Here is a 27,105-nt window from a genome sequence, read left to right as displayed (position 1 = left end):
AATTACAATTAATAACGTTATATTTCCACCGCATCAAGCAAATATAATTCTGTTTTTGTAATTAATCCGATTAGTTGGGTTTTAAAAAAAATTGTATATGAAATTCTTCTATGTGAGAGATAATCTTATTATCGATGATAGGCATTTTTTGTTGATTCAAAGTGAGATCTGATAAAGATGTAACAAAGAGAACAATCATCATCTTCACACGCCACAACTATACTACTGGCAATATATTTGATTCTATGTCTATAAATTTTGGCGATAAAAGTTGGCGCGTGCTGTGTTTAGCAGCTGGACAAATTTCTCCAAACATGCCGACACTCTAAATGCAAATCAGTCTTGTTATCTTTTCCGTCGGATATGAATCGGCTGCAAACTGTCCTTATACAAGTTGCAAGAAAGGAAAATAGTAATCAGTTTACATGCAAACAGCATCCACGCTGCTGTTATACTATCAGCGATGTATACTAATCATACCGATATTGAAGCGGAGAAACGCTAATATTGTTCTATACATTCAAGAAAACTGCATTAGCATTAATTTGCATATGCTTTACATGACGATGATTTTGCCATTAAATTTGCTCATTGCTTAAAGAAATTAAAAAAAAAAAATCGATTTTAAGTGTAGAGAGATATTAGGTTTTTAAAAGAAGAAGCAGGGAGAATAAAATATATATCTATATAAATATTTTATACTTTAACATCAAAATAATAATAAATTGAAAGCTTTGTTTAATATAACATAGAAATGATAGATAGAGCATCAAGCACATTTAAACTCAGAATATCTAATATATAGAAATAATATAATACAATATTTTTATTTGAATATATATGTATATAACATATATATACATATATATATAACATCACACATAAATATTTCACAGGTTTTAATTCCATCTTGCTTACTTTACGAGATATTTGCGTGCGTTGATTAAAATGACTCATCCTGTATATATAGCCAATTCAGTATTCTTAGAAAAATGATAAAATCACATCGTTTATACTCACTGCATTTGTTTCTCATGGGAGATCTCACTTGAGAAAAGCGACAGAAAATATTATCCTGATTACTTTCCGCGGCTTTATTTATTCATACGTCCATTTCATATTTTCTCGCACGCCGGTGAAGTGGAAAATTGTCTGTGAATGTAATATTCGTTCGTTCGCACAAGCACCAATTTTTCCACGTCATTGCGATCACGTTGAATGAAAGTATTCTTTAGGGACGTCACGACCGATAAAACGTAACAGAAGAACGAAATATTATCCGTTCTAGTTATATATTCTCTTTCATGCTCTCTTGCTATTAGGTAATAATGGATTATGATAATTGAATGTATCTATAGCAAAGAGTTTTTATTTCGATATATTGCGAATTTCATAAAAGGCTCGTTAGAATGAATCATTAATCAAACTATAATAACTTCATCAATTTCACGAAACTGATGAAATTACTCGTTAAATTTCTTTATGAGACCTCAATCAGAATTAACTATGACGACGAATTAGATACAACATTTCAATATTTCTGATCATTATAAAAATCCATTATTTATTTCATATAGTTATTGTAAAATCATAGAATATAGGCACAGTATATATAATGTATAAAACGTGTATTTATGCTATATACTATATTTTAGATTTTTATACCATCATTGTTTCCTATTAAAATAATTTAATATTGTAAAATATATAAAAAGCTCATTGTGCGATATGTCTTTTTCGCGCTACATTAATTAAACAATTACACAAAAAAAAGTTAATGTCTTTGCGAAGTTGTTAAGTTACATGCCACCACATTGACACGTTACTTGCTATTCTCGTGAGGACGCTTGGTGTGTTCACACGTAACGTCAAACGGTCTCGTGATTAATTTTCTTTAAATTATCTTTGAATTTAATTTCATAAGTTATATTGAAAAAATTAATCAAAAATAAATAAATATTTTATTCAATTAGGCACGCGCGCAATAAGTATCTTATTCTATCAATTACGTGCAAAGTATAGTTTATTCTATCAATTAACAGACATTTTACTATTCTCTTTAAACAATGAAATTAATTTTTTATTTTGTGATATTAAATATGATATTTTTTTAAATTTATGTATTCAAATCTTAATATGTAAAGATTGCTAGATTTTGGATAATATTTTAAGAAATACTGATACTCTCTCCGATATTTTTGTCATGGAAAAATATACCCGAATTGGTCGCAAGATATTTCGATATGCTTTAGGAGATCCTTATATATGAAAGTAAGTACACACCAAAGTAACCCAGAACATTTCTACATATGAAATTTTTACATTCAGCAAAACACACGTGATGATCGTTCACATATTTTAATATACATGATTAAACGATGAATAAATAGCAAGAGGACAAAAGCGCGCGTGTCGCAAAAAGATATCTTTGTTTTATTTTACGAGATACTGCTCGCTGCTTGTAGAGCGATACGCGGTATTTGTATGCATAACTTGTTTCTCGTGTGTTTGTCGTTCCGTAAACAAATAAACAAACAAAAATTCCGAGCGTGCCTGCAATTCACCATCCGTAACGTCTGTGTCACAGAATCGATTTACGATTTTTCCCGTTGAACAAAAAGTCTCGTTGTCCTGTGAAGTGATTGTGATTGCTTAGCTCTCAAGGTGATACTAGAATTGCGCGCGAGAAAGCATGAGGTTAACAATATTATTTTACCATCGATAATTATCCTCTCAAATCTCGAAATTGCCGAATAATGCGATTACCTGCTCATTCAAGCGGATTATCTAGGTATAATATTAGCGAATGTGCAATATTTTAAATTGCAGGGATAGAGAGAGTTTGCGAACAAAAATTTGATTCTATTGTAAATATTAAACGCTATGGATGAAATTTTATACATTTACACAATTCGCCGAACAAGTGAAAAATAAATAGTAAGAACGAAAAATAAATTTCACTGTATTTTAATGTCAAAGACATATGAGGACATTAAATTATTGTGATTTTGCTATCTCGTAATTACATATATATGAAATAGATAATTTATTGTGTTTTATTACTTTAGCATTATTTTATAACTTTCAGGTGATTGAACCAATATCACCTTTGAAATATAAATCGGATTGGAACCATTTATGTCAAAGTTAAAACCATTTATTTTAACTATGTGTTATAAAATAAAAACCACGATATAACCGATGATATAATAAAATAAAACAAAATAAACGAAATTTTTAAAAATAAATCTGAATAAAAAAACACAAAAGACATAACTAGACAAATATATATTTATATATATTATTCATACTATCCATCTCTCTCTTAAACAAGAAATTAATACATTCAAAAAATTAATATTATATATAAATTAATTAAAACAGATGTTTTAATTAATTAAATATCAAATTGCTGTATCTAATGTCTGTTCATGTTTCGAGTTACATACTTAGCTACTTTAGTCATGTACGAAAGTACATACAAGTTAACGCGAACAAAGTAGTTTAGCTAAAATCCATGGAATCTTGAGAGTCCTTCTTTGACTTAATACCTTTAGACAATCCTCAGTAACTATCATAAGAATATAACTAAAATATATAGCAAAAATAAAATACTTTTTTCCTTTTTTGCAGAAAGAAAAGAATAGCAAATATATAAAAAAATTTGTAATTAAAATTCTATGTGAATATTAATATTTTGGAGGAAATTTTATATACGAAAAAATGTTATATATGTATATATACGTAGGATAATTTTATACATGTATATATCAAGGGACTCTTTGATTTTATTCAAATGTGAGAAAGGGATCACAAAACGCGATATTTTATATTTCTTCGGAAAAATAATCCATCCATTTTAAATTTTAGTTTTTAAAAGAAAGTTGCGTAACCTTTTTCGAAAGAATCGAGTCGAATATAACAAAGGATTCGGGGATACGAGATTTCTACAAAAATCCCAACTATGCTATTGGGTGATTGAAAAGTGCCGCAAAGACAATTGCGTCGCCCATTCATCGTGATGGAAAAGCCAAAATCGATTCGCCACGTTGAGACTAGATTCTCGAACGAACGAGATTCGAATTCTCGCTAGATTCGGCAACGAAGGAAGATTCGCGTTGACGAGATTTATCTGACACGAGGGAACACGTGGCAGGATTTTCCTATAGGATTCGTATATACTACATTGTAGAACTTTCCGAGGGATCAGTCCGGATCGGACGTTGATCCCCGAGACGCGCGTTACTCGCGACTTTATTCGATAACGACGGTACTCGTCATGACGAGGGTGGATGACGACAACGACTGATGAAACCATGCCGGATGTAAGAATTACTGTAGGGAAGATAACTCTCCATCTTAATTTTAATGAAGAATTCTATGATAAATTTAAAATTGAGCTTTCATTAAAGAAAACGTCGAAGAGTCAATAGTTTTCGAGTCACAAGCGATTGAAGAAGAAAAAGCATGGTCGAAACTTTAGAGAAAAATAAAAATGGCAAATTTATATTTTTCGTTCTTGAAACTTTTCAAGTGGACTATAGTGTAATTTTGTGAAGCTTAATTACAAAGATGATATATGATTTTGAAACTTAGAAAGTTGCAGTAAATAATAGTCTTCCTATGTGTGTGTGCGTGTATTCAATAACTAAATATGAGTATTTGGGACATATGCATAACTTAGCTATGATATATAAATAAATATACAGGTAAATTTATAGATACCAGTTACTTGCATTGTGGAAAGTATACGCCCAGCTTACAGATATAAATACTCAAAAGAATATTTCACATTCAAATATAAAGAAGATACTCATGTACTTTACAACACACTGGGCGTGACTCTTTCTTTCCTTTGGATGATATTTCAAAATGCATGATCATTAATCTTTCCATGATTTATATTTTCGCTACGCAATGGCCAAAACGTGATCTTGGCGGAAAAAAATTATTCAAAAACTAAGTCTTTAATATTACGTCTTGCAAAAAATCGAAGCTCTTATGATATGCGATTTTGTTACAGCGATATAATTATATAAATATATCAAATATAATCTTTCTCCGATACACGATAATATTTTGCAGTTTTTTTATCGTTCTATATGAAAATCCATTGCATTATATCTTTGTTATAATCGGTCGATTGTTTTTAATTTAAATTCGTGTAATTAGTTTGTTACTTCTCCGTGTGTGATTCGAAGGAAAATATGAAACGTGGAATTACATCAAATGCTTATATACGGAATGACAGTTTTAACATGAAATATTCTAACGCGTGCCGAGTTTATATTTACATATTATAGAGTTGTAGCACTAAAAAGGTCAGATAAAGTCCAGGTATCACAAATTGCAATATCGCAAGTTAAATATTTAGTAATATTAAAATATAGAGAATTTCTATTAAAATGTAGAGAATTTCTATTAAAATGTAGAGAATTTCTATTAAAATGTGGGAAATTTATAAATTGTTGAAACTTCTGAAGTTGATTAGCATTTGGCAAGATGAAAGAGACCATTGCATTATATCTTTGTTATAATCGGTCGATTGTTTTTAATTTTAATTCGTGTAATTAGTTCGTTACTTCTCCGTGATTCAAAGGAAAATATGAAACGTGGAATCACATCAAATGCTTATATACGGAATGACAGTTTTAACATGAAATATTCTAACGCGTGCCGAGTTTATATTTACATATTATAGAGTTGTAGCACTAAAAAGGTCAGATAAAGTCCAGGTATCACAAATTGCAATATCGCAAGTTAAATATTTAGTAATATTAAAATATAGAGAATTTCTATTAAAATGTAGAGAATTTCTATTAAAATGTGGGAAATTTATAAATTGTTGAAACTTCTGAAGTTGATTAGCATTTGGCAAGATGAAAGAGAACGAATAAATTATAAGAACTTAATAATGATAATATGAATATTCATATATATATATATATATATATACACAAACTTATTTAAAACAAAAAAAAACAATATATTCAAATAGTAATATTTGGTATAAATTCAAACTCTCAAAATAAATTATATTACTTGTGATATATCGAACATTATAATTAAATATCGGACATCATGTATAGATATAAAAGCTGCGTTATCGCGGCCTAGCAATGATGTCGATATCATCAATTCTAATTGAAATAGGATCCATATCGTGCGATAATTTGCCTTTCCTCTTCTGACATTTTGTTCGTGGAAACGTGTCCGATGTCAGCGATTTGACACCACTTCACCGGTAAGTAAAGATTTCCGTCGTCTTTATCTGTTTACCAATTTCAGTTCACCTTTCCGTAAGAATATATAATGATATCCCCCAGGAAAGCTATTCGATAATTTATTAGAATGTTTGATATCGATCGGTTCTCTCATATATATGATATATCTACGAGTTATCGATGTAATTTAATTCCCCCTTTGCGGTAATAATATAAAAATAAAATAAAAATTTGAAACCGTTAAAACGTTGATTTAGCTTATTATATTTAGGAAATAATTGAATACGCCATTCTCCCCATTCGTACCTTAAAAGACGATCACGTTATAATTCTTGTCACAATCTCGTTAACATTATCGCTCGTGTACGTGTTACTCCTAGATAATACCGTAGCAAGGTTGGCTTTCGTCGAGATAAGAGACCGATCGATATATCCGTTCAAACGCAACCCTTACGCTTTCATTGCAGCTCGTATAGTTCAGTTCGAGAGCGTTCGAATCACGAGCGCTATTAATCCTTTCCGAAAGACTGACGTGTAGATGACAGCATTCGCACGATGTGATGCAAACGTCGGAGTTCGTACTTGTCGTAATTTCGTTTCACGAGAAGCGGAAATTGCTGCAGTGAACATTGAATCTTACATCTAATCCCTCTTATTATTATTGCCATAAAATAAATTGTTAAATAAATCGTTGTTGCGTCCAAATTAAAAAGTTTTAACTTTTTAAATAAAATGTTTTGAGGTATTAATATAGTAATATAAATATCGGTTCTTGTAGCATTTAATAGAGGATAGAATCTCTCGTGTAACATTACATAATAATATTACAATGAAAAATAAATGAAATGAATATAAAACTCATTAGAGAAACATATTTAAATGACACACGCATGTTGATATAATTGACGCTTCCGTTATAGTAATGAAAAAAAGTTTCTTTAATATCACATGACTTTGTCAAAGAATAGAAATAATTGCCTACAGAAACGTGCGTTTATTCTCTCTATTATGCTAACTTTATACGAGCAATTCTTTTCCTCGAACTTATTCAAAATTTTTTATTCCAGGAATTCTAATTTTTTATTTAAGGAACAAAAAATTTAACTAGATTAAACCAAAGTACATAAAATACATGAAAATTTGAATTTCCCGTGCTTTTAAGACCTGTATTTAAATACTAAAGCAATCGTCCAACATACTTTACCACTTTATATTATAAACTCGAAACATTTTTACGACTCATAACATAAAAAAAAAACAATAAAATTATATCAATAGATGTTTTTTTTTATCTGCTAATATTTTTCGAATAAAGTCTTTTCTCTCTCTTTTATATTCAGTATTATCTAGTAGTAATGCAGTTAATATAATCCGACATCGTATATAATGAATTATGTCGGAGAGTAGTCAGACATTTCGAAAGTCAGGCCGTTATTTTATTTCGTCCAGAGCAAACTTTATCCTTAACCAAGCTATCCTTAAGGGGTTTGACCGGGCGGTCGGCCATGAAACTCTCGCGAACTCAATTCAAGTTAAAGGTACCGTTGACAAATCCTTTGGTACGAAGTAGTTGGTTCTCTCTTTCTCTCTCTATCTCTCTGCCTGTCTGTCTGTCTCTCTTGTCCTAGTTTCATAGACTCGAAAGACACTCAGTGAATACTTTCACATCCTTGCGTGCTATTGAGGAAATTAATAGCGACACTTCTACAGACAGCGGCGCATTTGGGATTTTAATGTCTGCCTAATGGCCGATACGAACTACTTTGTGTGCCCGACCACGTAGATGTGATTCAAGACCGGATCGTTTCCCGAGAACGCGACACGTGAGTAAGCTTAATCCTTACTCAAAGACGTGCCAATGTTCCCGAGACGGCGGTGAAAGCGACGTGATGGCGAAATCGCAGCGAGAATGTACATATACATTTCTGTATTATTTTATTTTTTTTTCCATTCGAAGGGCTTTGTCGTTTCTTTCTATAGAGGATAGAAGGGGAGGATTATCGTATTGTAAATATTATTTTTGTATTTATTTAAAGAAATTGCTGAATTCTCTCTGTATATGGAATTTTCCGAATCAATTTTTTATACGTAAAATGATATCTGTGTGTGCGTATGTGTGTGTACGTATACATGTGTATGATACGCGCTCGTCTCCGCATTCACGATTTTCGAATTGTTGCTATTCATTAGAAAATAGTTCAGCGAGCAACGGCAATGGATGTAAATGCAAATGATAAATTTCCGCAACACGGTTTTCGCATTACGAGAATTGCGAGTTAATAGACCCTTCATTCCCAAGTATTGTTGATCAATTAATGACGACTATTTTCACGATATCTATAATAACGATAAACGCGACACGATTTATAGCGTTGTGCTCAGTTTTCGACTACAAATCTGCAGGGGATTCTCATTATACCGCTAAAAATGGAAACTAATTCAATCTAAGAGATCGTAACGCGAGAGAGAACGATGGCTTCCGCGAAAGTGATTTCGTCATCGCGCGCATAAATTGTCCGAAAGTAATTTGCCGTGAACGCCCATCTCGTGGAAACGAAACAATGTGAGATGAGAGGCAAGTGCCCGTGGCCCTTTTGCGACGAAATAGTTTGTGTACCGTAAAGTTGCCACGCGTCTCGACATAATGGCGCAATTTCAGCACAACACGGAACGGTAGAACGGCGCCACGTGAAACGACGACAAGCATTTTCCAGACTTTTCTGCCTGCAAGACTGTGCTGATATGGCATTAAACCCATAAGGCGCGTAATATACTGGACAGTGATAAGTTTTACACGACTAAAATATGACTTTTAAGAGGCTAACTTTGTCCGCTGTAATCAAGATATACAGCGTGGAAACAGAATACTTAAATAATCGAAGATTTGAAGATATAAAAAAATGTTAAAAGAAAAAAATCCTTTTTATGCATGAATTTATCTTATAATTAATACCATTCACGGGGTTACGTATAAAAAAGGTAAAAATATTGTAAGATATTTCTCCAATTTAAGAAAATTTGCATATAATATTAAAGTTTCATCGAGATTTAGCACTTAAACGCTATTCTTTCATGATACTTAGCATATTGACTTTCGCACTCTCTAGGAAAAACTGGGTCACAACGTTTCATTGGAAAACTGCATCTAGGAGGATATTGGCTTGCTACTGCCGCTGCCTCTTGTCTGGCTAAGAGTTTATTGCCTACGTCGTGGCTATATTGTTATAAAACGCTATAAAGTCGTCACGTTTTTGTTACATTAGATTGAAACGGCTAGTTGCAACTGCACTGGTTGCTTTCAGTCAATAAAAGAATGAAAAGTCCACACTATAGTATTTACTTTTTAAAATTTTTGATAATGCATAATAAACACGATTTCTCGCCCAAGTCAATCGCAAAGAGATGCGATGTGTACTTGCGAGATGTTTATGACTAACTTAGAGAGAGAGAGAGAGATCAAAAAATATTTAAGAAGATAGGAAGCAATTGAAATTAATTTCCGAGAGCAAACCTTTTTGAAAATTATTTGTTTTTGCAAATTTTTTATCAGGGTATTAATACCTTTCATCTAAAAAAAGTTGTAGCAATTAATAAAATAGCAAATGTAACAAAATACAGAAAATTGTATTGTATGAGATTATTTTTAATTTAAAAAATAATGCAAATAAACTTCGGATTTTATTAAGCAGAAATTTAAGCATTTCAAATGCTATTTAAATTTTTGGATTGTAGTATCTTTTCCTTAAAGAGACAACAAAATTATCTCTTGCTGTGATTTAATGATTGATAATGGAAACGATGTAATTAAGAAGCATCAATCACAAAAATTTAAGAAACTACAATTCATCATTTCAAATGCGAGAAAGCAATTTACGTATCATCGAAGATTTATTAGAGTGAATAAGCAGCGCTAAATCCATAACTCAATCGCTTAAAATTTTTCCGAGAATTATAAAATTTTCACGAGTTTGTAAAAATTGTAATCGCATAAATTTTTTAACATATTTTTCACTTCAGATTCTTATCAGAATTAAAGGAGTAAAAAATCGGAAACGAGAAAGTTTATTGATATGATTATGTAAATAACATTTTAAAGGGAACGTAAGTTAGATTGGGATTGAGAAAACAACTTTCTTCATCGTCTTTTTCATCGACGATTCGCTGCAACAAACTGCGCGTTTCCTCATTCGCTAAATTGCGACAAAAGAAAAGCACGAGTTTCCTTTCGTTCGTTCCAATATGCAGGCTAAAGTGAAATTATATTCAGCGTAATAACGCTGGAGTTTCATCTGCCGGTTTTCAGACTAATAACTTTTTAGATGCGAGTTTAAGAACATATGCTCAAGACATCCGAGATGGAACGAACAAATAGAAGCGCGTAACTAAATATTGCATTGCCTTTGCATTTATATGAGTGTAATATTACACCCTATTACTGACATGTAAATAAGGGGAAAAACAATTATGAAATATCACAATATAGCAATGCTTGTGCTATAACAAATAAAAGAATAAATCCTTGATAATTTTTAAATCAATACTATTTGTAAATGTAACTAATTATACTAATAATAAAAGAGCCACGTCTGGCTCTTATTAGCCTGCAAAAAAATTAATTCCGTGACAATACGAGATAGTTAACAATGAGACAACTCAATGGAAGTGTACCTGTAAGAGAAAGAATGAAAAGCTCTAAAGAAACAATGAGAGAAAACAAACTATTTGCCTGTATGTCGGAAAAGCTTTCACAATTATTTCATTGAATGAAATATGTTCGAACAATAAGAATGGATTAACGAGAAAAACTACATCGTTACTTTCTTTAGCAAAATATATAATAGGCATACAAAGTGACATAAGTTCAGCACGTTATCTTAGACGCATAATTTATTTATCTATCGCCTATAACTTCACAAATGCTGGAAACTAGATACACCGTTTTTAAAAAGAAGCAAGTATTTATAAAATATTATTGGACAACATTTTAATAAATTAGAAAATTTGAATTAGTTATCAAGGTGTAACTGAAAAATCTGAACTAATTTGGAGAGTGAATTCTACGCTAGAATAATAAAAAAAGATAATATGAATAAGAATCCTAAAAAATTTTATTACAGAGATAGCCCTTTAAAATTGGATAAAGTGAAAATTTGACAAGCAAAATCTATTTTTTAAAAAGCAATGGCCAATCAATCACGTTTGTATTTTATTAACAAAAATCGACTATTTGATTGTCTTCCGATTTGTTCTTTTACGAAATGAAATTGGAAACACAATAAAATTAAATCGAAAAAGTATTTAAACGAATCGTTTAACTCTAGAGAACAGTAAAAACAAAATTCTGAACCTACTTAACATTTTTAATCCTAAGATGATGTATTAAATTAATATAAAAATATTTTACTATGCTACTATTAATATCTACAAGATTTAAATTTACATTTTTAGAATTACGTTTAAATAATTAAAATTTGTATTGTATACATTATTTGTCATTTACTTGATTATTATTTTCGCGGCAAATATGAATTTACTAATTACATTTACATTAGCAGAAATTAGTTATTTTATAATTTTTTGTAATTGTGTAATCGTACAAATTCTATTTTATTATGTTTGGAATTCTATCTCAAATAAATATTTTTCATTGGCAAAATACAAAATGTTTCCATATATTGTAAAACGCAATGCAAATGTTATAAATAAAATGTTTATTCATATTAATGTCAATAACTATTCATGTTATATTATCTTGTTCGATTCACTGGTCGCGATAATTCCGATGCATCACATCGATGCCATTATGGAATAAAAATTAAAACGAAAGCTGGCGAGAACGGATGCTGTGCCCTTCTCGAAAATATGATAAATCTCAATTTTAATTCGGATTGACATAATCGGCACTATAACATGCAGAAATGGATAATGCAGAATCATTATCGCACTGGCAGAATATCGTTGAGTTGCGTTTGCGTAATGATGTGTAGCATAATAAGAGTTTAATCGGCTAATAAGTGAGATCATTGGTAAAATGCTATTGCATAGAATAACTTCCATTGATAAAGCAAATGCCAATTGCTAACAAAATTTAATCCACGTATCATATATTGATTTAATGATTAGTAAATCTAGAAATAAATCTGAAAGCTCTTTTCTCTGAAAACATTAAAGTAAAAAAATATTAAAAAAATAGTTCAGAATAAGCGTCCAACTTTCCTAGTTTTTGGATATGTGTGGACAAATGATCTTTTTTGATTCATTCTTAATAATTTTTTTTAACTCGCCACTTATTTTATTTTATATTATTATATTTTGATTAAGTCTTATTTATATGTATATATGCAAAAGCTAAAAGAGATAACTTTCTTTAAGTTTTGTATACATACACATCACAATAGATTTTTTAAATTGATGTTGACATCTGTTCGCAATTTTGTGATTTAATTAATTATATTTTTATTTTTATAATATTTATAACTTCTAGCAATGTAATTATATTATCCCTAGCAATGTAATTCTATTATTACTGTCATCTCAATAAGGATTCATTGTGTCTTTCTATCGAGGATATGAATTTCAAATCATGAATAAGAGCACATTGATTTTCGCTGCTGTAACGATGTAATCCGCGAGTAGCGCATATATATGTCCGCGTAACCAACAGTTTTGGTCAATCGTTCTAATTAGCGAGATTAAAATGATTTTCATCGCGGACGAAACGGTCTGATATAACATTTGTTATTATCTTGATTTGGCAATTGATCGACGTTGACAGTACGAACGAGCGAGTTTTGATGCAAAAGCCGATCAACCGTGCAATCACACGCTCATTCAATACGCTTCAGGAAATTGGTTTCGTTACCGGTTTTTTTTTTTTATTTTTTTTTTTATTTTGATTAAGAAAGCAAAACTGAGGTTTATCAAAAACGCGTTATTAAAACTTTTTTTCATTGATGACTAAATCCACAGCCATAATTGTACGCGAAAACAAAGCAGCAGATTCGTTTGTAATTTGCATCGGCTGATTTGCAGGATAATATTCGCGCGCCATTTGTAATAAAGTTTGATATAGATTCGTGTATATAGAAATATTATGCATAGATAAATTTTTAAGACTAAGGTATTAAATTTAAATCTTTCTTTTGGAAAGATAAAAAGATCTATATTTTAAAGAATCTTCAATAATTAACGGAATAAAACAAATTTTGCGTTCTTATTGCAAAAATCGGGAATTAATTACTTCTATCGAAAGATGAAACTTCAAAATCATTTTATTTCTTAAAGACAATTTGATTTCAATACGGAAGTGTCTCATTATACGAGACATTTCGCAAATCCGTCGAATTTAATAAAAATGGAAGATTGTTTTTTGCCAGTCTCATTATTCGCCCATTATGATAGAATGGCACTTTTGTCAGAGATACTTGTTGTTTAATGCAATTTTGCCAATAAAAAGTTCCTTCACCATTCTTCGATAATCGTTTTGTATTCAAGAGACATCTCCGAGTCCCCTTTGCAAAAACTTCAATACTTGGACAGGCTTCATTAAGAAGTTTCTGCATCTCTCCCAGCTTTGCTATTCTCTTCGATAATGGGAGTTTGCTGGGACGGATCGAATGCGTGGCGCGAATTGCAGCATCGACGAGAATCGACAGAAAAATGGCATCTCCTATGAAACCTACATTCTTCATACGTTTGGCATATGAAGAAGCATCTAGTTCAACGATAATCGATTGTCACAATCCGACATGACAATTTTATTTATCCTTACACAAGATATTGGCTTTTACGTTTCTGTCTATAGGAAATTGAAGAAAATATAACATATAAAATATTTTTTGAACGTTTTACTTTAAAGTTTATAATTGGTGAGATAATGTAAAAAATTAACAAAAATTGGCAAGAAAGGAAAGTTAATCTTTTAAATATGGATTGAAGGAAAATCTAATCAGAATTGCTCGCACGAACTAACGCAGTAAATAGATAAATAAGTATACCCTGTTTAGAGCAAAAAATTCTTCAATCAATTGCTACTTGCATATTTTTCTTTTATACGTATATTTGAATATTTAAATAAAATATTATATGTAAATACGTATATGTGTGTGAATCGTAATTACGTGCGATTCAGAGATTAAACGTATTCACATACAATAGCATCATATTTAATATAAAGCAGAGAATTTTTAGAGCATAATAATATCTTTCACACAGAAGCCAATGTAACCTTATAACAGAACATATTGTGTAACCATCTTGGATCAGTCTAATCAGTTCTCCTCAGCTGTTTGATCGCTCAGATACATCGGATGTATAGCCATCGATCGATCTGTTTAATATTCAAGAGGATAACCAGCGATTTGTATTCCGATTGACATTATCCCTAGTCTTACAATATTCATGTCTAGCCTGCATGGCTATTATTCTGTCGTAAATATAAAGTGTTACGTCAAAAATTTAGTTTATCGCATTTCTAAATAAAAATTAAAGAAAATGTATTGCACTGTATTACCTCTATAAATCGTCAAACTGTGTTTATCGCCATTTTATTATTTAATTCTATTTCAACATTAATATATATATATAGAAATTGTCGCGATAGATTACCAATTTCCTAGTCACAGAGAGAAAGAGAGAGATTTATTATACATTATTTATTTTAATACGTAGTTATTCCTATTATAAAATTACAAGTACTTAAACAACATAAAAATATTAATTTGTAAAAATAATAATTTGTGATCAAGCTCTTTTATAAATTAATATAACAGTGTTTAAAACGCGAATAATTTTACAGCAAAATTCGTTAAATTATATAAGTTTCAAAAACAATGATTTATATCTCTCTTCGTTTATCGTGTTTTTGTCTATTACGATAGATTTGTGTTTTTTTTCCCCTCAAAGATCGATTTGCATATTATTGCGTGTATTTTCTACTCCACCGATTTATGACGCAATCGAAAACGGACATAGTTCAATATACCCGCAGAGCAAACCATCGGACGGGATGCGATGTCGTACGATGGAATATTGCATAAGCAATTTCGCGTCGCTATTCAATATCGTACCATTCGAAGATTCATTCGTCCGAAGTTTAACTTGTACTTAGCTTTTAAATAAGAGCGAACCGAGTCGGAGCATAGGTGAACTATCGAATGCTTCGAGATTCAATATATGAACGTCTCTTGGGAGGTATTAATACCATCTTGGCTCTTGCCAAACTTTCGGTGCGTCATTTCCGACTTTGCGTAGACTATTCGTGTTGGAGTTAGCGAACTTCTTCCCGCTATTCCTCCTGTTTTACGGTCAGAAAACTGCGCCCATTCAGGTCGTGAAATATTATTATATCGATGCAAAAATGCCTTTGCGTCGCAAAATTCATGGAAAAAAAACTTTTTATTTGCTTCTATCTACGCGTTGTATTTCCCTAGTGACAGGCCGCCGATCGGCGAAGAGATATAAAGGGTAAGGATGTTTGTACATTGCAATCGAATGGTTTGATATACCAGAGACCGTGATTGCTAAAAATATCAAACATGTCACTTTTCTATACATCTCGTCAAAGAAAAACATATCGTATAATAAAAATATTACTTTTCGCATATATAATAAATATTATTTATTTGGAAAAGTAAGGAGCAAATACATTGCTTTTGTGTCATTGAATTATGTAAAAATCATAATTCATTTGTGATAATAATTAAATATACTCGTTAATGTATAACAAACTTTCAAATTTTATTTAGATTTCTTGACTTTTAATAATCCTATTATAAATTTTATTTTCGGAAGTGATATATATTTGGACAGGCTAAAAATAGAAGTTATTTAAGAAATTTTTTGAGAGAAAATTAATATAATAAAAATATATAAACCAAATTATAATTTTTTATTCCAAAATATATCTCGTTACCTATATATAATATGTGCTTTTAAAAATTTTTTAACTCGATTCGTATATACTTAAGGTAATAGCAGCTATCGGGGCACAATTTTTATTTTAATTTAAAAAAAAATCGTCGAACGACTCTTACACATTTTCAGTCCGTCTAAATCCGTTTTATATGTGTGCGCGCGTGTATTCTTTCTTAATATATATTGCAAAAATATTGTTACAATTTCTAACTCAATTAATATCATGCCCAAGTATAAACCAAATAGAATATTAATTCACAAAAGTATTAATTACTCTTATTATAATAAACGTGCTTCACTCAACTCTATAACCAGATTCATGTAAACGAATGAAAATACCGATAGCAATTTTCTCTCTCCGTGCATCTGCAGTTTCATTTCAAGATACCTCGCGGCACGTATGAGACTCTTCGCGTCTCGGTCGTTACGTAAATCGATCTATCCACGGACGAGTACGCTTTTCCGCCATATCAGCGAAAAATGCGCAAAAAGACGAGTAATACGAGACAGTGGGACGGGATTCTCAGCAATTGCATTGTCGCGCGTAAATTTCTCCATAGCAAAAAAAAAAGCACGACTTTGGCATTTCGAATCTTTCTCTGTGCTTTTGGCTTGGCTTTTCCGGCGACAATATCGGAGATGGAAATCGAACGTTCGTTCGAAAAGTTTTCCTTCCTCTCGCGTATCTTATAAAGCGCGGGATTTCTTCCTTTATTATGCCTGCTGAATGTACGTATGTGCATTATATCAGCCAGTTGTCGCGCCCACAGAATTCTATAGAACTACCGCACCAAAGTGCTGCGAAATCAAAGTACTTCGCAGATAGATAGAGAAAAATCGAATTTTTCTTGTGCAAGCGAGACATCCCGAAAGGTTCAAAGGACGAAAGTCCCGTGATTCTATTTGGCGCCGTAACTCATAACGAAACTTTATACGGTGCCAAGCTGGATGGAAACGTCTATACCACGGAAAAGTAGCAACAAAAAGATTGACATGTTGAAACAACGCGTAATATAGAAGAAATATATATATATATATTAGAGTACAATAAAAGATATTTTTATGTTATAAAGATATACACGAAAAACTAATTTGATATACCAAACCTTTTTAATATTAAAAATTACTTTTTTTATATCTTACCTTTGTGATTAATATTCGTTATTTTAATATATTTTTATTTATATATTGTAATACATTGAAAATAAATATGATGCAGAGTTATTTATAAGAAATGTAACTTTTGTAAAATTGCTGCATAAAAAGAAAGTGATTTTTTTAATCTGAACGCTGTTTTGAACGCGATTATTTAAAAAATGAGACGATATTTAACGAAGAATTATTAAGGCGGGGTGTGAATTTTTAAAAATATATTATCGTTATCTAGAATAGATCGAGTTATTCTTTCTATCTCCCATCGCCCCTCTCTTTCTCTCTTTGGCAATAACGCCACTGTACAGTAATAAACGTTTGCTAATTAACGTTTGCTCTATCTGATGTAGCTAGTATTTTTATATAACGGAACATATTAGCATACCTGTCGGGTTTTCTCTCACAGAGCCACATCGTCGAAGTCCTTGGAGGAGCTCGAAGGCTGATCCTGCTCTTTCGAGATGTTCGTCGTCGGCTCCAGAATAATCATCTCGCATCCCTCGGGATTCTGCGTTCGCGTCGTGTTGCTCGGCAGCAATGTCTCTTGCATGGTGTTATTACCGTTACATAAGTCGGCTCTGAACCCCACTCTGCTCCTTGGAATGTCACCATTAGAGTTTCTCGAGAAACACGGCAGGACCTACGGAAATATTAGCGGGATTTCGTTTCACGATTTCTCGATAACGTAAAATTTTAGGCATATGGCAACATCAATAACATCACATTGTTGATGCATCTTCCTTGAAACAAGATATAATTTGTCATTACTGACTCACGTCAGGCTAGCTCTACGACTGACTTATGCCATTATTCTAATGATTTTTGATTAAAGTTAAATGTACATACATATCATAGGCACATAGTATTTTCATAACCCACTGAAATAATTGAAAGCTTTTAAAACTTTCCTTAGTTATTCGATTATTAACTTTATTAGCTCAACAAACACAGTTCTTCTCATTTCATCTCTTTGATAAATGTATGTTCAATCGAACAATGTTTAACTTTACATAATCCCATTTATTAGTGATATCCCTCAAGGCGTAAGGTGCGTTTAAATCAATTTTACGTCCGGGTAAAATTAATAATCGATTCTATAATTACCGTTTATGGAGAAGCTTTCCAAGAGCCGTTACGAAACGGTTGTCAAATGACCATTTTCATTATTGCGACACTTGAGGTCGGTAATTGATAGAAGGGCGTAGCCAGATCGTAACGCGGATGTAGATGATGAAAAAAATAATTTAATGCAAATCGAGAAAAATTAATCAAGCATCGCGAGCGCGAGGGAAATGCTCATGATGCACGAGAATCAATTAATGCCAAAACATTTTCCTTTTATAAGCGCAATTATTTTTTTATAATCAAATTTGCTCATATTAAATTTTCTTTTAATTATTAATAGTTTACACAAAGAGAAAGATCTTACAGTTAATCTTTTATAAAAGACTTATAAATAGATCACATATGAAAAATGATTATATTACTATTTTTAAAAATTAAAATAACTTTTATAAATTAAAATCCTATTTTTATATTTCTATTTTCTCATAAAAAATTCATCAATTATTCAAATTATTCAAAAATAAAACATTAAAATTGTGCAATATATAATATAAATACAAAGATACAAACATAAAAAAAATTTTATATGACACAAAATATGTGTGTAGAAGAAAAAAAAAAATATATATATATAATATACACATACACGAATAAAAAACGATGTAAAAAATCCGATATAATGTATTTTCCAATAGTATCAAAGAACGAGAGAATACTGCAAAGTATAAAACATCGCAACGAGGTACAAATCTTCTATTCTACGAGTTTATTATAGTAGCGCGGAACGGAATCTTTAAGGGAGAAATATAAAGAACGGGAACCACCCTATTATCATAAATTCTTGTCTCGGCAAATGCGAACATGCTTGAACCGTCAATATACTAGTATCTTTGAATAGATTGCGAATATTCTTATTCAGAATACAACCTGCAATATTCATACGCGTTTGCGCGCGACTGTTTCTAGTATTATCATTGTCGACGTCTTCTAACAATAAGCACGTTTCTTCAAGTACATGCACGAAAAACAGCCGTACTGTGCAAATTAATTCAAACACAATAGAATTTATTTGTCGACCTCCCTTTAACGTATAGCAATTGTGAGATGTATATCGTCAAACATTGTTAGATTCTCACTCCGTTGATAGTTTCGGTAGTTTCGATGCAAATAATCCTGTCCCAATTACTTAAAGTGCATCTTGTGCGACTTGGAAATTCCGTGCATCCGCCCGTGATTTTGACAGATTGCGCATATCGCGCGATGTATATATATATATATATATATAAAAGCTCTTTTATATATATATAAGCTCTTTTATATTTTCCTTTTAATAAAATACACGTCTTAATAAAATGTTAAAAGGCTCTGAAAATAACATCGGATTTATTTTCGAAAATCTGCTAGAAAATCCTATTTTTGATGCGTCGCTTTTTTATGTTATACAATTTTGCGAAAGTAGATGTTATGCGAGGTGCTATATCTATACAAATCCTGTCCAATTGTAACTAGAATAATCCGCTTACTCGTGTATATCTGACGGATAAAAAAGAGAGAGAGAGAGAGAGAGAGAGGCAGTGAAATAAATAATCCGCCCGGTAACTTTGAAGGGAAATTTTACCTTCGCTCTCGCTCGAGACAAGCAGAGATGAACTTTAATGCACGCCTGCTTATACGCACCGTTATATCGTACCTGTTTGAATTCCTTGCGAAAGTTGTCGTTAAGCCAGGCGTAGAGGAATGGATTGTAGCAGGTGCTGCTCATGGCGAGACAGTGCGACATGAAGAAGCAGAGCTTGTAGTAGGACCACTCGTTGGCTTGCGAGTAGAAATCATCGACGACGTTGACGATGTTGAGTGGCAGCCAGGACACGCCGAATATCGTGACCATGGCGATCAGCATCCGGTTGGTGCGGCGCTTCCTCTCGCGATCCGCTTCCTCGCGCTTGCTCGTCTTGCTACCGGGCTTGGCGCGCGCCCGATCATTTAGCCTGATCGACACGCACACGTAGCAGAAGGCGATGACGAAGAACGGCATGACGAACTGCACTATCGAGGTGAGCGAGCTGAAGGCCTTGCGAAATGGCTCGCTGGGCCAGTGCTCCTCGCAATAGGTAATGTTATAAGGTTCCTCCAGCTGCATATACAGCATGTACGGTAAGGTCACTACCAGCGCAATCACCCAAATACTCACGATGATGGCCAGGCATATCTCGATCTTCATGCGCGGATGAAACGGATAGATGATCACCAGGAACCGATCGACCGCTATGCTGGTCAATGTAAGCGTACTGATGTACACGCTGACACCTTGGGCGTAGGGCACCAGATGGCAAAGGGTTTCACCGAAAACCCAACCGCCCAGGAAGGTGTACAGCGGAGTGAAGGGCACGGCCAGCACGCACAATAGCACATCGCTGAGTGCGAGATTCGCGATAAAGAGGTTAGTGACCGTGTGCATCTGGCGATTTCGTCCGACGACGAAGACCACCAGCACGTTGCCGAAAATACCCAGCACGAAGATGATGATGTAGAACGCGCAGAATACTATCTGCACCGTCACGCTCGACGTGATAACGTCCTCCGGATAGCTGTAATTGCACGCCGATGAATTTTGCATTGCCAATACAACCGACGATTCCGACGTTATTTGCGTCATTTCTGTGTTGTTAACCATAGTGCATCCTGAAGAAGAGTACCGATCGCAATCAATACGCGCCTCTTTTACTTCCTCCTTATTCTCTTCTCTCTCGTCGTTATCTCGAATCGATCATGCGTTATATCAATAGCACCAGCGTGGATGGGACCATTTTCCAGGACAACGAGGGGAAGTCCCGTTCTCCGATAATGCGATTCGGCGAGCCGGGAGGTTAAGCGGAAGAGTGCGTCCTGACAAAGTCGAGTAAAGTAATCGCGATCGGCGGCATCATCGATCCTCGAAGATGTGAAATAATTTCTCATGAAGCTCGTTCATTTACGTCGATGTCGCTGGATTGCGCGCGACAAGGTTTTGATAGATAAGCGAGTTATGGCCCGAGAGATAAGCAGATTAGCTTGAATTTCGCGTCGCGGTTATCCCTCGCCGGGGCTAAATGACTTCGCATCGATTATTCTCAGACACGTATGCGAACGCGTTGCACCTATCGTCCGATGTTCGCTTAAATAATCCTTTAAGTGCATTCGATTTTGTTAACAATTTAGCAAGACAGCTCGATGAAAAACATTATGTTTTCGTTGTACGATCATAATTCTTGCATTCAGTTCTCTTTCTATCGTGACATTGAATCTCAAAGAAATCCATTTTTTCCACTTTTTCACTTTTTTTTAAATCGAGATTGTTAATGATCTCATTGCATTTTTTATTTAAATATCAATATGATCATCTCAGTAAAGTTCGTGTGAAAATGGGAAGCGTCGTAAATTATGACAAAAGATTCTTATTAGAGGTAACACCGATTTCTTCTCCTTGTCCATTAATTTGCAAGGTGGCAGTGAGTAAATGTTGAAGATTTATGAATAGACGAGCAATGATATTATCAAAGATATTTATATCAAAGGGCTCGTTCCCAGGACATCGATGTATGCTCACTCTTATTTCTGAATTATAGCACACAATCAATTTGTTCTGTTCTTTGGCAGCAATATATTTTAGAAACGTGTTCGATCGTCTCGTCGATAGAATCATTTGTGTATGTCAAGAATTTAATTACATTTATTTTCTACACTATATAAATATTATAATATGCTTGTTGATATTACTAACAGCAACACAGTCTCGATTTCGCCGGTTCCTTTGATGTTTATTCGGTGAGAAATGGCGACAGTTAGGCAATTAACATGTCGCGACGAAACTTTCGCTTCTGGGGGGAACGACGGTCATTCCTCTCGCTGAAACAGAACACGAGAGAGCAATTAAGAGCGCCGATTATGACCCGTTTGGCGAATGCTCGTGGGCAAAACTGTCGGCAAACTTTGGCGGTGTCGTCGTCGAGCTGTCAAACGAACACTCGAAAAGTTTCAAAACGCACTATAGCCACGTCGCGTTTCACGGATGTCGAAAGTAAGACGAACGAGTTATTTTAAAAAGCTCGATGGAATCGGACGTTCCTCATCAAGGTCGCCTTGTTATTTAAAGTCCGAATGGGTTTCTAAAGCTCGTCTTTCTCGTTTCTTTTTTTTTTTCCTTTCTTTTAGTGTCGAGTAATAATTTTATTCTAGGAACGATGCGACGAATTTGCCGACGGAATTTCTAACTTGCGGCCGACTTTTGCTTTTACTCGCGCGTGAATTTATTTATGTACGGCCGGAAGTTTGTAAATTACACAGGGCGGAAATAGTTTTCCACTCGTGGACGCACGATGCGTAATCGGAGATTAATGGAAGCGCGTTGCAAACGTACACAGTTTGTTGATAGAGCGATGCGTTACGGCGATCGCGAATATTAATGAATTTGTTGCGGTTACAGAGTATCGAGAAACAATTATGGCAAGTTTCCGGAATAACCGCGGAACGTTTGTTAAAGTGTCCACTTTCCGATACGAATTATCGGGTGATTGATTTAGCGTAATGAATTGATTATGTCGAATTTTAATATTATACCGTGTATTATTTTGATAAGAAAATAAGAACGATAGATGACGTTTTTTAAGAACAAAATTAAATATGTTACGTAAGGTTCCCTTTCAATTTTCTCAAAAACAACCGATGCAAGTATAATTTTGCATTTCTATATACATGTAAGCATCTTTACCTTTTTTAACAATCAAATAATCCTATCTTATTTGTCAGTCAATATTAACACTCTCTGCTGCATTATAAATTTCTCACAACCAACTTAATAATGATTAAATATAAAAATATAGAGAAATTACATATTTTGTATACATCATAATCTATAGTTTTACTTTTTAATCATTTACCAATAATCTAAAATAATCAAATGAATCCACACAATATTTTTTTGTAACCATTAAAAGAAAAGAGATTTCCAGAAGGAGAGATTGGAGAAAATTTAAAGCGGTTTCTTCTTTTTTTCTTTTGATAATAGCAAACTTTAACATCTAAACATTCTGCTCATGAAATACACGGGAATATTAGAGAATTTTCGATCAACATAAAAAAAGGAATAAAGGTGTGCATCCTGCACTGTGAAAAGTGATCACACACACACATCACGCACACATATATATATGCGAGATCGATTTCGGCCACCTGTTGAAGAGTCCGGACGAACCGTGGCAATTTCTTCCGTCACGATGAGGTTGACGGTGGTCTCGTTATCACTAAGTTTCTCGTCGGAACGAATCTCTTGGAATATAGCGGCGTCGCGACGCTTTGCGCGCGCGATGACGCGAGATATTAGATATTAGGCCGATATAACTACTGGAGCTCACGCATCCTCGAGGGATTCGCGAAACGAAGAAATAGCACGCACACGAAAAAAAAATGATAATGACGGAGAAAGAAATATATATATATATAGTCACACATATGATACACGCACAAAAATGGATTATCTATATGCAATTATCTGTCTTCTAATTTATCACGGTTCTTTTTACGATTTCTTATTTTATTTTTATTGACTCTTTTTATAATGACATATATACACTTATATAGGGCGTCTGTTATGCGTGCATATATACGTGTACGCTTTGACACTCGTCTAGTCAGATGCACCTTCTCTCGCGATCACGCGCTCTGTCTTTTTTTTATTTTAACTTTGATATTGATTCATTTGATCATTTTTTTCGCGTTTTCCAAATATCGTGATACACGTGTTCGTCACGCTCGATTTATTTCGTGGGATGTTAAATATACCGCCGAATCTCGCGATTTCTGGAAGGATGCCGAGACCACGATCGCCAGGCAACGATATTCTCATCTCGAATACGTGGTGACGCGCGACGATCATCTCGGAGCGTCGCGACGCCAGCGGTTCGCGCGCTGCTTCCCTATCGGCGACTGAGAGGCGTGAAAATCGGAAGCGCACCGGCTTCGTGAGAGCAGTTCGCCCCGACGCGGTTTTTCCGCGCAGGCGTGCGCGTGGGTGCATGATCGCTTTTTACACGATATTATGTGATAATATCTAATAATATCGAGATATATCGATGCTTGACTTAAAATTAAACAAGTCAGACTTTTTGTAAAATTCCAGAGCGATACATCGATATATTTTTCTCTCGTAATTTTGGAAAATCGTCCTCATTTCTTTCTTTAGTTAAAAAATGTTTAAGAGGTACATGTACATATATGTGCCAATTGAGTAGTATTTTCTTAAATAATAATTTTTATTTACTTTGATATACTTTTTTATTTTCCTCTTTTATAAGCTACTTTATTTCTCTTTTATAAGCTATTTTAATCTTTTTATTCAAAAATTTTATAGATTTTATCTTTTTCTCTTTCTCAAATTATTTATTCAAAAATAAACTTTTTCGCTGAATATATCTTTTTCTCTATTTTATTGAAACTAGATTTAAAATTTCAATTTCGACAAAAGATTTTTTTGTATGATAATATGGTAATAAGAATAATTTTCAGAACTGCATCTAGATTTTTCAGCCTGATATATCATATAGTAAATAGCAACATAAAGTGAATATAACGACAGCTATCAAAATTATTGACAGTTTTGATAGCTGCCGTTATATTTACCTTACATTGCTATGTATGATATATGTGGCTGTGTAATAGTAAAATTACTGCTATATATTTTACATTTTACATGCTTGCTTTATAGATCAAGATATTTTCATAGTAAGTCATTTATATGCAATCTAATCTGATAGACATAGAGTAATGGAAGAGTTTTAGTAAGACACGTAATATTTCTAAGACATATCTCTCTGATAATGGGTTATAAAAAGAAATTGTCATTCTCAAAAATTTTAGAGATTAAATTCGCAGAAATTTAATAAGAAACCGGCATGTGACAGAATCATTTGAATAAGATGTGAATTCTAAAAATATAAAAAATGTTAGAGCTGGTAATTATAGTTAAAACAGCGGACAAAAATGATTTTTATACGTATCATAAGAATTTCCATAACCATCTACTACTCATATTATTTATCTATTGTTATCATTATCACATACAAACTATCGCATAATATATATATATATATATAATAGATTGTACAATATAAAAATATCGCTCTTACATCCCGTAATTGAGATGACAAAAAACGATACAAAAGTAAAAACTCTGTATAAGCTACAACTCCATTAACAGTTAATGGACCACTAATTAGATACTCCATTCTTCATGAGCGTTTTACAGTATAACATAAAAACTTGAAATGTATCTTTTTTTGTATATTCTCTTTCCAGTCATTGTATGTCTCAATTTATTAATTTTAATAAACTGCTATCTGAAAGAAATGAGTTACAATTTTCATCCAACCATTGCTATATAAAACTGCTATATATTTCGCAATCCTTCTCTGCTTGAAGCACGTGGCATCGAGAACTATGTCAAGGCAATGGTCAAAAATACTTGAAATTCTCGCGGGAGTATTCTCCAGAATCTAATAAAGTTAAAATGAATATATCCTTCGCCAAGATCCGCACGCGTTCGGTTTCGCGGACAGGGAAGAGGGCGAATTCGCATCCGTTTGCATCTTATTGCGGAAAAATTCTTTGACTCGATTATGTTCTTCCCAGATGGTGCGTGGATTCCTGGCGCGCGGTATGCGAAAAATTTCACATTTGTTCGGAACGATAGAAATACGAGTGTTGCATGAACGCTCCCATTTAAAACGAAAGAACGTTGGTCGGCATGTTGCGAGTAAAAGATGGCGAAATTATACGCCCACGAATCCTTCCGTTTCGTTGCTTCGCAATCGCATCGATAGTCGGAAATTCGTAACATTACCATTACGATAACCGATGCAATACCGGGTGAGCATAAAGCTTCGCTTTGGTCGAAAACTCGCAAATCACCCGGTAGAGCGCAGCATGTGACGAAGTGATAAAACGTGTACTTTACACTTGCTATTATTGTGCTAATTGCTCGGAATTTGCGTAGCATAAGAGTCAATGATTAATCATAGATAAAATATATTTTTACAGACGCAGAGAATATAAATCCATATCTTATTTTTCTTAATACAAATAATATAGTGTAGCAAAAAGATTTTAATATAATAATTATTGATTGAGATAAATATATATGTATATTCTTATAAAAATTGTGATATATAGACGTGTATATTACAAAAATATTATATATATATAAAAATATATATATATATAAAAAATATATATATATATATATATATATATATATATATATATATATATATAACATAATATAATTATACTACCTATATATATACATATATTTTTAATTGATATACACTATAGAAAAAAGTAAATACTTATTCACATTTTTTTAAAGACAAAGGCATGGATCTTTTTTATCTTTTTGCTCTGTAAAATGTATACATATATGTAAAAACTGGTTGGAAATTTATATTTCATGTCTTTCATCATAGAAGAAATGGGATTAAATAGATTTCGTGGAAAAATAAGGGATTTGAATGTTCCCATAAAAGCACTATTATAAAATACAGTAATTTATTAATAATTAGTCCTTTATCATCAGCGTACTCATCATGATAAATTAAAACTTGCAGATATTTCATCTTCCTCGCTATACACACTACACATTTTGTCACATTTTGTCTCGCAGCTTATAATATACAGGTCTCGGTTTTATCTTCTATTTTGTTTATATATACATATATAT

The 27,105-nt window shown here is 32.8% G+C and overlaps 1 protein-coding gene across 2 annotated transcripts in view; it reads right to left on the bottom strand.

Annotated features, from left to right (window-relative positions):
* The window catches only part of LOC115237802 (prolactin-releasing peptide receptor-like), a 56,342-nt gene extending 32,029 nt beyond the window's left edge, over positions 1-24,313 (bottom strand). Inside the window, exons 1-3 of one of the 2 annotated variants that reach the window (XM_029811082.1) lie at positions 23,533-24,313; positions 20,047-22,241; positions 17,677-17,931 (exon numbers count right to left, since the gene is read on the bottom strand). In XM_029811082.1, coding sequence (XP_029666942.1) covers positions 17,692-17,931; positions 20,047-21,030 — 1,224 coding nt within the window. In that variant the 5' untranslated portion in view covers positions 21,031-22,241; positions 23,533-24,313 and the 3' untranslated portion in view covers positions 17,677-17,691. The remainder of the gene's footprint in view (positions 1-17,676; positions 17,932-20,046; positions 22,242-23,532) is intronic. The other variant, XM_029811081.1, reaches the window with a different exon arrangement.
* Positions 24,314-27,105: the final 2,792 nt, after the last annotated feature.

The sequence above is a fragment of the Formica exsecta genome, unplaced genomic scaffold (assembly GCF_003651465.1).
Source record: "Formica exsecta isolate Colony F162 unplaced genomic scaffold, ASM365146v1 scaffold31, whole genome shotgun sequence".
In the NCBI taxonomy this organism is placed as follows: domain Eukaryota; kingdom Metazoa; phylum Arthropoda; class Insecta; order Hymenoptera; family Formicidae; genus Formica; species Formica exsecta.
Note: the sequence above shows the minus strand (reverse complement) of the source record. Positions and strands in the feature narration are given on the sequence as shown.